Consider the following 13654-nt stretch of genomic DNA (forward strand, 5'->3'; position numbering starts at 1 on the left):
GTTTTGCCATTTCGAGAGATCCTCCTCGCAGCCATGTGGAGTGTTAGTTAGCAGTAAGGTTTGAGGCTATTAACATTTAATGGAGCAGAGCAAACCCTATTAAGCAGTAAAGCTCCAACCGCACTCCCATACTGTCTTCTAGAGATTTCACTGGTACCTTAAGGCGGACTTATTTAAATGCATCCTTATCTAGTCTTTGTTGTTGCTGTTGCTGCTTCCTTTGGTGCAGGTAATTACTTCTGAGCACTCAGGTTTTCTCACCTAGAGTCTTTTTTGGCCCAGATAGGCACCTAGAGTTTCCTCTGATAAGTAAAAGTTGGGTAAATACAAGTTTTAGCTCCAGGATATTAGAACTACTCAGAACATGTAATAGAGGCTATATGCCATGACTCTTATGAATAACACAAGTAGAGATGAAAATGCTGAGTAATACTACGGAGGCTGCAATTCCCCAAAACAGCCACATGTCAGACACCAGTGGAGGATGGACCAGCAGACCCTTGGCCCTTACCTACTGACATGCCAGGTAGAAGTCTCCTAGCTACCCTGGGTGCAGGTGTTCTCTGGCTGAGAATTAAAGAGACACACAGGAAAGGGGGCCCACCTCGGTAAACTATAGGGGACAAACTTGGTGCCCAATGAGGGCTTCCTAAGAATATACTCAATTTTTAATATAAAATCTTGAATTTTATCATTAAAAATTGTGGAAGCTTGAGTTCTCTTGTGTTTTGTAACTACCTATATAATATCCTTGATTATGCCTCTTGTCCTGCAAAGACTTAAATATTTACTATCTGATTTTTTATAGAAAAACTTCACCAACCTTTGATGTACAGTACAACTTATAATACTGCTGTGATGGTTAGTTTTATGAGTCAACTTGGTGTGACTGCGGACCTAATTAATTATTTAATCAAACACCAACCCAGGTGTTGCTTCCTCAGTATTTTGTAGATATAATTAACATCTGCAGTCAGTTGAATGTAAGTGAAGGAGATTATCCTCAGTAATCTGAGTAGGCCTGAGCCAATTAGTTGAAAATGAGGAAATTCCATCTGTGGACAGCAGCTTCAGCTTCTGCCTGAGAATTTTCCAGACTTCTTCCTGGTGGCCCGTGCTATAGATTTTGGACTTGCCTAGCCAGCCACATCTTCACATAAGCTAATTCCTTGCAAATAAATATCTCTCTCTCTCTCTCTCTCTCTCTCTCTGTTTTTCTGGTAGAATCCTGACTGATTCAGCTGCTCACTATAAATAATACTCCCCAATTTGTGCTGCTAAAAAAACTGAAAAGGAAATAACTTTAGAAAAATGAAATTAATATTTTGCCACAGCTGCCTGTCAGCTGTGACATTGCCTATTGTATCTTATTGACTCTCTAGTACAAGGCAGAAAAGGGGCAGAGAGAGTTATGAATAAAGGAAAAAAATTCAAGAAGACTTTAATTCAGTCTTATCATTGTGAATCAATGAGACATATTTTGTTTTGTTTTGTTTCTTGATAGAATCTGTTCCCAGAGGAAAAATGAGTTGTGTTGTTGTTGTTTTGCAAGAAATGTCTCCATTAGCCTTACTCTAGGACTCTTCCTGAGGTCACTGTTACTGGCTGCTAGAGCACCCTTGACCTCCTGGCATTGTTGGTAAATCCTGTGCTTGTGTATTTACAGAGAAGAGGTTCTTGAGCTCTTATCAGATGTTCAAATGGGCCTGTGGCACCAAAAGGCTAAAAACCCAAATGACTTCCCCTCCAGTGGATATTTAATTCTATGTGTCACCTACTGCATACATTCTTCCTTTAATTGTCAGTCTCTCTATGTGTCACCTACTGCATACATTCTTCCTCTAATCCTCACAGTCTCTCTGATGTGTCACCTACTGCATACATTCTTCCTCTAATTGTCAGTCTCTCTCATGTGTCACCCGCTGCATGCATTTTCTTCTCTGATCTTCACAATAATCTTAGGAAGTGGGTACTGGGATCCCATTTTACAGATGAGGAAATCGAAGCTTAGAAAAGGGAAGCCATTTGTCCTAGATGCACAGTGATCAGGCACATGTGGATTTGAACCCACAGCTGACGGGATGCTTGTGCAGGTGGGAGGAGTTCTGTTCAATCTCTAGGCCCAGTTATCTGGGAACTTCGTGCACTTGCGGTGATAGCCTGGGTGGCCCCAAGTCCCCGCTTGGCCTCCCTGTCCACTGGCCTGCCTGGGGAGGGGATACATTGGGGGGTGGCCCCAGCTTTTCAGGGAGAGGGGGCTTCTAGCCTTCTAGCCACTAGCCCTCTAATGTGGCCCTGCTCATCAGGAGGAAGGAGGAGCAGGGCGCCCCAGGGAGGAGGGGAGGGGAGGGCGGGCCCTGACAGGGAGTTTGAAAAGAGGAAGGAAGTGGGGCCGGCAGAGTGCCTTGCCACCCCCTGGCTGCTTCCCCGCGGGACGACTCCAGGGGCCCAGAGGCCCCCGGCCCAACCATGGCTCCCTGGCGCAAAACTGACAAGGAGCGGCAAGGCGTGGGTAGGTGCGGGCGTGGGGTCCGCAGCTGGGAGCAGGGCAGGTGGCCAGAGAACCGCGCGCTGGAAGATGCTGACGAGCCCGCGGCTCCGGGGCGGGCAGGGCGCCTTCACTCAAGGTCCTGGGGCGCGTTCAGTGGCTTCCTCCGCCTGCCGCGGGGCCAGCTGGGCGGGGAAGAGGAGGCAGGGGGAGAGGGAGGTGGGCACCCAGCCCACCAGGCAGCGCCCAGCCCGTGCCAGCACCCTGTCCCTCCCGCCTCAGGCTGCCCTCTCTCCTGAATGCGTATGCATTTCCCAGATGGCATCCAGCCCAGCGCTTGGCAACTCCGCTCTCTGTGCCGGCTCAGGGCTCCAAGGATGCCCGGTCTGGAAGCTGGTCTTTGTAGAGGGAGCACTGCGCTTGCCTCTGCCCAAAGGACATCTAACTGCCTGCTTCCCTGGCCTGTTCCCCCTGGGTCAGGTGACCTCTGATCTGGCTGAGTGCTAGCCCAGAGGGCTGTGTAGGCTGGGGGCTGGGGGCTGCAGGGTAGAAAGCCTCTGGGGGAAAGGCTCCTACCAGGTCATCTGGGGTTATCCAAGAAGCCCGCTCATCAGCTTCAGCCATCTCAGCTCCCAGAGGCCTCTGCCTCGAGCTCAGGGGCGGAAGTGGTGGCTGGGGGAAGGGAGGCTTCAGGTACTGGGACTCTTTCTACTAAGTGGCATCTGTGGTGCAATCCCCACAGACTCACGTGGTTTTCAAACTTGAGTGTAAATTTAAAACCGCTCTATGGTTTACTGCACAGGCAGACACCCCCCTCCCCCGCCCCCCACACACACAAGAAATGAGGGTTTAGCGGGTCAGAAGTTGGAGGACCCAAGTGTCAGAGTGAGTAGGTACAGGGCCTCCCAGGGCCACCGTTGTGGAAACACTGCCTTGGAGAACTCAACGTTTATCCATCTACTTACTGGGTTCCAGGTGCTGTTTTAAGATAAATAGTTCCCATCCAGAGAACAAATAATCCAAACCCTCAAGGAGGCTCAGTTACTCCATCTGCAAAATGGAAAGTTTGAACTAAGGATCATTTTTAGCGTCAAAGATTCTCTAACTCTGGCCTTCCAGCTGGGGTGTCAGGCTAAAACTCTTCTCAGGGGGAGATGGAGACTATTAAATGGGGCAGGCCGCTGTAGGTGGGGGATTGGTGTGGTCTAGGGCATGAAAGCTGGGCATGAAGGACATACACATCCAGGGAAGGAGTGCTACTGTCCTCAGGGGAGGGTGCGTTGAAGGCAATGATTGTGCTCAAACTAAGTCGGAGTTACACTTTGGAAGACTATGAATGCCAGGCGAAGAAGCTGAGACTTTTCCCACTTAGGCAATGGGGAGCCATAGAGGGTTACTGAGCAGGGGAGGGACAGCAACATATTTGTGCTGACGTCAGTGTGGAGGGAGGCTGAATGGACAGAAGAGCAGAGGTGCCTGTGTGGTAGACAAGGGACAGTATTGGAGGTCCAGGGCAACTTGGGCAGTTAATGGGGGAGATTGAGTGTGGTGGAGGAGTCCCACCCTCTGTCCCAAGGGCTGCAGCAAATTCCTGCTAGTTAGGCCCTGTGTGATGGGATGAAGATTATGGACTCTGGAGCCAGACTGCCCGTTCTTGGATTCCAGCCTCCAACAATTCCCAACCCTGTGACCTAGACAGTTTACTTTCTCTCTCCAGGCCTCAGTTTCTTTGTATGTATAATGGGGATAATAAGAGCACCTGCTTCCTATGGCTGTGGGAGGACTAAATGAGTTAATCCACATAAAGTTCCAAGAATAACAATTGCATAAAACAATCCTCACTTAATGTTAGGAATTATTTTTAGGCTTTGTCCTCTGCATGGGGACCCAGTTGAGGACATGACATCACAGGGTGGGGTGGGGTTACAGGGTGGAGTAGGGTTCTCACCCTCCCTAACAGAGGAAATCCCACCTATGTGCTTGGCTTCTGGTAACTCTGGTAGGCCCTAGACCTGGAGGCTTTTTGATCTGATGGTGTAGACATTTTTGATGCCTACTTATAAAAATTCTATTTTATGGGAGCTCAGAGGGTCTATGACCTTCTAGGGGGCTAGAGAGCGCTTGCCAGGGATCTCTTCTCTCTGCAGATAAATTTCAGAACTAAGGAAAGTAACCTTTGACCCTCATCTGCAGGCTCTGGGTAGATGGAAGGAAAAGTCAAGGCTTGGCTTATGAGGAGAAGGGAAACTGGAGTCATCCAACAGAAAGAACAGTGGAACTTTTGAGTAGGTTTTCACCTGTAACAAAATATAATTGGGAGAGGGCGTAGATAGAGTAGAAGAACAAAAGTGGGTGACAATTTACCTTTCTACTGCCTGCCTGACTAGTTAATCCTGTGGGAGTCCACTTACACATTTAACATTTTCTTTTGGCCTTTACTCTTAAAATATATATATGTATATATTGATTTCAGAGAGGAAGAGAGAGAGAGAAACATCAATGATGAGAGAGAATCATTGATCGACTGCCTCCTGCACGCCCCACACTGGGGATCAAGCCCACCACCTGGGCATGTGCCCTGATCAGGAATCAAACCATGACCTCCTGGTTCATAGGTCAATGCTCAACCACTGAGCCACACCAGTTGGGCTAGCCTTTACTATCTTAATCCCTTACCCAAAGACCCACTTGACACTTTCTCTTATATATCCTATTGGCTAAGACCTAATCACATGACTAAACTCAGCTGCAAGGGAAACTAGAAAATGCAGTTTGTAATGTGGGCAGCCATATACCTAACTAAAAATTAGGAGTGCCTAAGGAAGGAGGGGAAGAAGGATATTGGGGATTATATATTAGTTTGTTCAGGCTGCCATAATAAAAATACCACAGACTAGGTGGCTTAAACAACAAAAAGTTATTTTCTCATGGTTCTGAAGGCTAGAAATCTAAGACCTAAGTGCTATTAGGTTGATTTCTCCAGAGGCCTCCTTGGCTTGCAGACAGCTGCCTTCTCATTGCTTTGTCTTCACATGATCATGCCTCTGTGTATACTCTCCCCTGGTGTCTCTTCCTCTTCTTAGAAGGACACCAGTCATATAGGATCAGGGCCCCACCCTAACAGATTCATTTAAATTTAATCATATCCTTAAAAACCTGATCTCCAAACATGGTTACATTTGGAGGGTTACTGGGGGTTGGGGCTTCAACATAGGAATTTACGGCCAAGAGTAGTGGGGACAAGAGTTACCAGATGATCTGTGGTCTGTGGCATGATGTTTAGGGACTGTAAAAGAAGGCTTCAAGGCAGGGATTCTCAGATAATGGGTGAGGGTAGAACAAAGATTTGTTTGCTCTGAAGCTGGGGCTGCCAGGTAGGTTTGTATGGGGGCTTCAGTTCTGTTTAGAAACCTCTTCTCTCTGCAAGTTGTCTCTAGTTATGGTCGTGTACCTGTGTGTGGTGTTGGGCAGTCTTTGTTGGTCCTTCTGAGAGCTGTGAGGGCCTGTCCCCTCGCTTCCAGTGGTTTGCTGGCAATCTTTGGTATTCCTTGCTTGTAGAGGTATCACCCCAATCTCTGCCTCCATCTTCACATGGTGTTTCCCCCTGTGTGCATGTCTCTCTCCAGAATTTTCCTTTCAGTAAGTGCAACAGTAATGTTGGGTTAGGGCTCACACTAATGACCACTTTTGACTTGATTACTTCTATAAAGACCTGATGTCCAGTTAGGTCACATTCTAAGGTACTGGGGGTTAGGACTCTAACACATCTGTTGTTTAGGGGAAGGAACACAATTAAAACAATAACAGGCTCTGCAAAAGCAAAGGAGGGCCTTTTCCATATTTTGATTGGGGAATATGGATGAATCTGAGATCATCCTCTGGTCCAGGAATGCAGGTGATCCTGGGGCAGCCCAGGACCCTGGACAGAGCTAGTCCATGCCAAGGTGGGCAGATACTGAGTGGGCAATGGGTGCTTAAGTCTCTTGCAGGAAAAGCTCTTATTACAAGGAATAAAATCCACTAAACTAGTTAGACCAAAAAAATGTGTGTGTGTGTGTGTGTGTGTGTGTGTATAGGAGGGAAGTAGTGTATTTTGAGAATCAGGGAAAAATCAAACAGAAGTCCAGGAAACAAGAGTGGCAGGCTTCTCGAAGGACCTGAACTGAGGAGTCCTGGAAACCTCTGTCGCTTTCCATGGCTTCCCACATTCCCTAAACACATCCGCCCCCTTCTCCTTTCTCTCCTCGCTAGTCCTCATTCTTCCACTCCGTCCTAACTTTGATATTCTCATAATACCACGATGATGGTCCCAGCATGCCACCTGCCCCAGTTATGCATGACTTTGCAGCTCCGGCAACTACTGAATCTTCTCTCAGTGTTTACTTGTCAAAGTGCCGAGAGAGAAAATCTGACTGCCTCAACCTTTTTAAGAAAGGCCACCCAAGTTGGAGATCATTGTCCATCTAAGAATAGACCCCACCCTGATCAGGGTCCAATATGCTGTGGCTATGGGGTGGGGTCATGAGGCTTGCTACTCATCTAACGTGAGCCATGGGTGGGGACAGATTTTTTTTTAGGAGGCATAAGTTGAGCATGCATCCCAAGCACATGAGGGCAGGACTCTATGACAGAGAGACCAGTTTCTACTATGCTTGTTGTCAAAGACAACATTTAAGGAGGAAGGATAGAGAGCATCATTAACTCACTAACTTGTTCATTCATTCACTCATTCTTCTTCATTTATTTCTTAAATATTTGCTGGGTGTTTCCCATGTGCTAGGCACTATGTTAGACACAGACAACTAGAATAGGCCAATTGGTTCCTGTCCTTTGGAGCTTATAGTCTGTGGGGAAGACAAAAATGAACTTTATGGACAATTTGGTAGTCATATAATTACAAATTGTGGTATATGTTATTGTAATAAAGGAGTGTTGTTCCATGAATGAAACTATAGGAGGGAGGGTTCTTAAATAGATGGTCTGAGAAGACCTCTGAAGAACAATGGGGAAAAGAGTTCCAGCCTGGTTGGTGTGGCTCAGTGGTTGAGCATGGACCTATGAACCAGGAGGGCACAGTTTGATTCCTGGTCAGGGCACATGCCCGGGTTGCAGGCTCTATCCCCAGTGTGGAGCATGCAGGAGGCACTCACTTAATGGTTCTCTCTCATCACTGATGTTTCTATCTCTCTCTCCCTTTCCCTTCCTGTCTGAAATCAATACAGATATAGTATTTAAAAAAACACAACAATTCCAAAGGAAAGGCTTGGACAGATCTTAGTACATGTATCTTTGCTATGGAGGCCAAATGTATCTTTGGACTGGTCCCCAGAAATTAGTCTGGTGCAACAAAAATACCTGGGTTGGAAATCCAATTCCTTCCTACCACCAATTCTCAGGTGCCTGGGACACCTACTTTCCAATGCTTCAGCAACTTGGGATTGTTTAGGATGCCTGTTGAGCTGGCTGTTTGAGTCCACACAAGGAGATTGTCCTAATCCCTAAACTCATGGGAGCCTCATTAGTTGGTGGGCATCTTGCTCCCAACCATTATGTTTCTGCTTGTATGGGCCTTGCAGACTGTATTTGCTAACCATTGCTTCCTCCTGAGGTCAGCATCCTTATGTTGCTGCTGTATTTTGAGACAGGCAGTGCATCCCCCATAATATTCTGCTAATTTCTGGACATTTGGACTTCTGTTTTTTTTTTTTAAGCTTATAGGCCTTTCATTTCATAGCTAATTGCACATGGGTGCCACAGCCTCTGTTTTGCAGCAAATGTTCTGCAAATGGGGAATGATAATGCGTATAGCCATCCAGCTCCAGAGGGATATGGGGAGAGACACCACAAATGTTCCCTCTAATAGGCACTTTCTCCTTCCTTCCCAATCCCCTTAATGGGTGTGAGTTGAAAAGCAGTCAGACCGAGTTTGCAAGCTTCATCTTACTCAACTTTTAGTTCTCCTTGGAGAAAGTCATCCCTTGCCCTTCTGACCCCACTGTGACACTGTCAGCTTCTGCATTGTTTAGAGCCTCAGTCACAGACTCCTGCTGCAGGGGGATGTAACTAACAATGTGGGTTCTTTTCCAGGCCCCTCCCAGACACTGCTCCCGGGCTCTCGGAGGTCCCCTGACAACACGTGATCCCTTGGGTCAAAGCCTAAACTAGGTGGAAATTGTGACTTGCGTACATGCCCCAGGCTGCATCATGGGGTCTGAACAGAGAGAGTGCTGAGCAGGCGTTTGTTGCACTGGATTAAGTGGAGGCAATGCCAGGCCTGAGACATGGTGATTAGCATGTTGGGCTATCGAAGAGGAACATACCTGGTCCCCACTGAACCCTGGAAACTGGGATTTTGCTGCTTAGCTCATGGTGGAGGCAGGAAGGGAGCTGTTTCAGGAAAGAGTGATCAGGTAGAATAAAAAGTCAATGCAAAGGTCCTGAGGAGGGAACCTCTCTGCTGTGTGGGAGGAGAGTAAGCAAGGGGCAGAGTAGTAGGAAATGAGTTCTCCGAGGGCACGAATTGTACTGAGTAGCGCCTGGTACATGTTGTAATGACTGGTTTTTCCTCTGAATGGAAGGGGTGGGGCATTTTGGGGTTTTGAGTGGAATTGTAGAATGTCCTATCTTGTTTTGAAAGAATCGTTCTAGCAGTGTTATGGTGAAGTGGTAGAGGGCAATTAAATGTGGAAGCAGGGAGGTCAGTAAGGCAGCTGCCACAATAACCAGGCAAGAGTTGGCGGTGGCTCATTCTGGGGGCAGTGGAGTAGGTGAGATGTGCTGACATGCTGGATGCATGTGTTGTAAGTGGAGCAAATGGGATTTTCCTCATGGATCGGGTGTGGGTATGAAAGAAAGAGAGGAGTCAGGGGTGGAGCTAAGGGTTGTCAAGAATAAGAAATTTTTTTATAGTCTATTCACATCAATTAAGTTCAATAAGCCTGTGTTAAGTGGTGGTCCTGAGCTGGGGATTGGGGCTCAGAGTTGAAAAGGGTATAGGCTCTGCCCTCAGGAAGCTCACAGGCCAGTATGAATTTCTTTTTTCCTTTTGCTTGAGGCAGCAAATAATACCACCATTGTTAGTACTAATGTCCCCATTTCACAGGTCAGGGATGAGTGTACCTCTTGCTTCATGTTCCTATGGCTCCTGCCATCACCCCCATCATATTTCACTCCAGCCCTGCATATAATTATCTGACTCCTCCATAGAATGTAAACTCCATGACAGCAATACTGTGTTTCTTGCTCTTCCCCAGCACAAAGCAGGTGGTCATTTAGTAGTTGTTGTTTGGGTGATGAATGGCTGGGTGGGTGGAGAGGTAAATGGATGGACTGATGTATAGATGGATGGATGGCAGGTAGATGGGTATGTGGATAGATAAGTGAATAGGTGGATGAGTGGGCACAGGGTAAGGGATGGAGAGGGAACAGGGATTGGAGGTTTTTCACTTTCTGGTGCCTCATAAGGTTCAGATGGATGGAGTTGCACCTTCTTGCCTTCACATCCTCCCTCCTCCCCGCTTCCCTGTCAGGAGATTAGGTCCCCTGAGAGCAGAACAGCAATATATGGGGTGTTCCTGAACTCTTTTCCAAACACCTAGACCCCTGTAGTTGGCCACTGCATCAAGCCCCACGGCTCTCACCCTTGGACTCCATTCAGATGGTCCTGCTGTCCCTCACTGGACTGGGCATGCATCAAGCTAATTTCCTCCTCTGGGCTCTCACTCCACTTCTTCCCCTTGCCCTCTCGCTGCCCCTCCCTCTCCCTCCAGTCTCACTTCCTTCATGAGGCCTCTCTTGATCTCTTTCCTCTGAGAGCCCACAGCTGCTGTGGCCCACAGCTCAGCCCTTTATTTTGAAGACAGCTTCTTGTTTCTTGTGTGTTTACTTTGTCTCTTCACCTAGATTTCACAAATACTCAGGAGAGCAGGGGCCATGCCCTCTCACCCCACTCTTCTAACCTGTAGGATCCAGCAGAGCGCAAGACACTCCCTGGACTGAAGGCTGGGGGGTTGAGAAATCAGACTCTCTTTCAGCTCTAGTGTGGGAGTGTGTGAATGCAGAAGTGTGTGTGTGTGTGTGTGTGTGTGTGTGTGTGTGTGTGCGCGCCTATAGGAGTATGGAAAGGATATAGTGATTCCAGCATGGTGTTTTAGAGCGGGACTTATCAACCTACCGCTATTGACACTGGGAGACAGAGAATTCTTTGTCATAGGCTGTCCTGGCCCTTGTAGGATGTTTAGCAGCATCCCTGACCTCTACCAGCTGGATGCTAGGAGATCTTCCACTCCCCCATCCCCAGGTTGTGACAAATAAAATGCCTCTAGATATTGACAGATGTTCCCATGCAGGCAAAATTATCCCTAGTTGAGAATCACTGCTTTAGAGTACCAACTTTCCTCTCATTGGTTGGGAATGCCACTTTGGCCCACTAACAACTGAGCACAGAGATATGCAACCCATATGGTCATTTGTGGATCCATTAGGGGTCCAATAAGCAACTGGCAAAGAGCAGCTGCTAAATACATGCCCACTAGTGAGCGGCAGTATGGTGCAGTGGCTGAGGGAGTGTGTCTAGAGCTAGCCTGCTTGAGGTGAAATCCTGGCTTAGCTTCTTCCTAGCTGTGTCGCCCTGGGCTACTTACTTGATCTTATACTACCTCAGTTTTCTCATTTGTAAAATGGAGCTCATCATGGTTTCACCCACCACAAGAACTGTGGCGAGGATTAAGTATGTGACTGTGGCTAAAGCCCCTTGAAGAGTGTCTGGTCCATAGAAAGTGCTCAGCAGAGGTTGTCCTCTCTCTGTCCTCTCTTGGTTGATGGAGAACACCACCTCCTCCTTGGTTTCCCCTGGCTGTGATTCTCCTGCTCATTCACTGCTGACTTGTACCACTTTTGAGCTCTGGCCTTGCTGCCTGACACTCCTGCTGGGTCATCTCATTCACCTGAAGCAACACCAGGATGTTGCCTCCGTGCTGAGGCTGTCGACACAGGCCAACTGCTTGTCCATTTCAGTGAACGTGCTTTCCTTGAATCCAAAGTGGACCTGCCGGCCAGTTCTATTTCCCCCTGGAGTGGAGACGATCCAAAACCCAACTCAGGGACTGGAGAAGTGAGCTTCAGGCAATTACATTCCTTTTCTGTATTATTGTTCTGTTCCTCTTATATAGTTACTTGCCCAAACTCTATTAACACTTGGTGTTTGCTGAAGCTTTTGTTTTCAAACATGTCAGCAAATGGCAGGGCCCCAGATGAGGTACAAATCCATCCTGAAGGGTCACAGGGTGCTTGGTGGCTACAGTCACAATTGGCAGCCAAGCTGGGTCAGCATCTGTTGAAGTAAACTCAAGAAATGCAAGAAAGATCCAGAAGAAAGGACATACCTGCCCTTCATGTTTGTATCCCTTCAGCTCAACAAGTATTTTATTAAAGCTCAGGAAATACTGATGGAACTTCTACTCTGGACCAGGTCCTGAGATGTCAACAAGGGAGGTTCAGTCTCCACCCTCACTGAGGCTGGAGAAGACAGGAAATGAACAAGTCCAACACACACACACACACACACACACACACACACACACACACACACAGTTGTGACATCAGCAATGGGCTAGTCAGGGAAGCAAGGACTTTGGACACCGTTCTGGGTTTGAATCCACCTTCTACCACTTAATCTCTGAGTTTTTCGCAGATTATATGGAGGCTAATACTTTGCAGGGTTACTGTGAAGATTAAATGAGCTCATACAAGAAAAATGCTAGGGATTTTGTCTGTCTTATCTTTCACTGTAACCCCAGTAACCAGGACAGTGCCTAGCACACAGTAGGTGTTCAAGTGAATATCCGTTGAAAAATCACATGTGCTTGGTACACAGTACATGCTCAATAAATCTGTTTACCATTTGGGAGGAAGCAATGTGTACAGAGGTTAGAATCTAAACTTCTGAATTGCTCTGTCTGCTCTGTCTCTCTAATCTTTCTGGTAGATAACTTGTTTACCTTCCCAGTGCCTCTCCTAACATTGCAAAGAGCACTGAGACCCCACCCTCATTTCTGTGAGCCATGTGATATAACAAAGTTGTTTACTTTTTTCTTATTTCTCTCAATTTGGGCTTCTGGTAAGCACGGTGCTTCCATATGTGCTTCCATATGTTAACTAGAATTGGTGGCTAATTAGTAGATCCAATTTCCAGGATTGTTGGAAGACCCACCTGCCTCAAAGTAGCTACTGTTTTGTCCACCCACGATTTCCAACATGAGAGTCCTTACTGGGTTCGATGACTCAGTACTTGAAACACCCTTTGATCCTTGGCCATATACCATATGTATTCTAGTCTGGGTGGGCTTGTCAGTCACCAACTGCTGCCTTGGTTCCTGAGCATAGCATTTGGATACAGGTGGAATCCTCCTTGGGGAAGCGTCAGTGTTCTCCAGGGCTGGAGACCTTGCATGAAAGGGGAAGCTGGGATGGGTGTCTATGGAAATCCTTTCCCCACTTGTCTGTCTTCCATAGGTGGGCATGGCTGGGGCGGGGCAGGTTATGATTTCAACAGTTTTCACTTATTCTCTGTCCTATATCTTCCTTGTGTTTTTCTTCCCTTTTCATCCCTCACTCAGAAGTTGAGAGGGGTTAGGCCTGCAGAGAATGGGGAAGAAGGTCACCTGTTCTTACACTGGTCAGAAGCAACTCAAGGAGGGTCATAGATAAGCAATCAGGCTTCAGCAGAGAGTGGCATTCTGGTTCAAAGTTTCCTGTTAGTCATTTAGAAAACGTAACAGAATTGGGTATTGGTGTGCAAAGCCACTTCCTTTGTCAGTAATGTCTACTTTTCCCCAAAAGGAGCTTTGAGAACAGAAGGCCTTATGCAAGCAGAAACACATTTACAAATTACAGGGCAACGTCAGTTACTTTTATTTTCAGAAGGTATGAGTCCTTGGAATGAATACAGAGCTGCACGTTGACTATCAAGTTTCAAGACCTGTTCAAGACACCTTCTTAAGCTGATTGATTGGGTCCTTCCCACCTAACAGAGCTGGACAGAGCGTTCGGAAGATTCCAAGGAAAAGCCAGGGATGAGACAGGGAACAGCACAGTCTTGCCCCGCCCTCCAAATATCTGATGAACAGACCTAATTTGCTAGTACTCCAGGAGCAAACACATGTTATG

General features: G+C 47.2%; 1 protein-coding gene across 1 annotated transcript in view; it reads left to right on the top strand.

Annotated features, from left to right (window-relative positions):
- Positions 1-2417: 2417 nt before the first annotated feature.
- DOCK2 (dedicator of cytokinesis 2) overlaps positions 2418-13654 on the top strand; it is a 361206-nt gene continuing 349969 nt past the window's right edge. Inside the window, exon 1 of the mRNA XM_014534868.1 lies at positions 2418-2512. Coding sequence (XP_014390354.1) covers positions 2470-2512 — 43 coding nt within the window. The 5' untranslated portion in view covers positions 2418-2469. The remainder of the gene's footprint in view (positions 2513-13654) is intronic.

Source organism: Myotis brandtii, unplaced genomic scaffold, assembly GCF_000412655.1.
Source record: "Myotis brandtii unplaced genomic scaffold, ASM41265v1 scaffold1338, whole genome shotgun sequence".
Classification (NCBI taxonomy): Eukaryota; Metazoa; Chordata; class Mammalia; order Chiroptera; family Vespertilionidae; genus Myotis; species Myotis brandtii.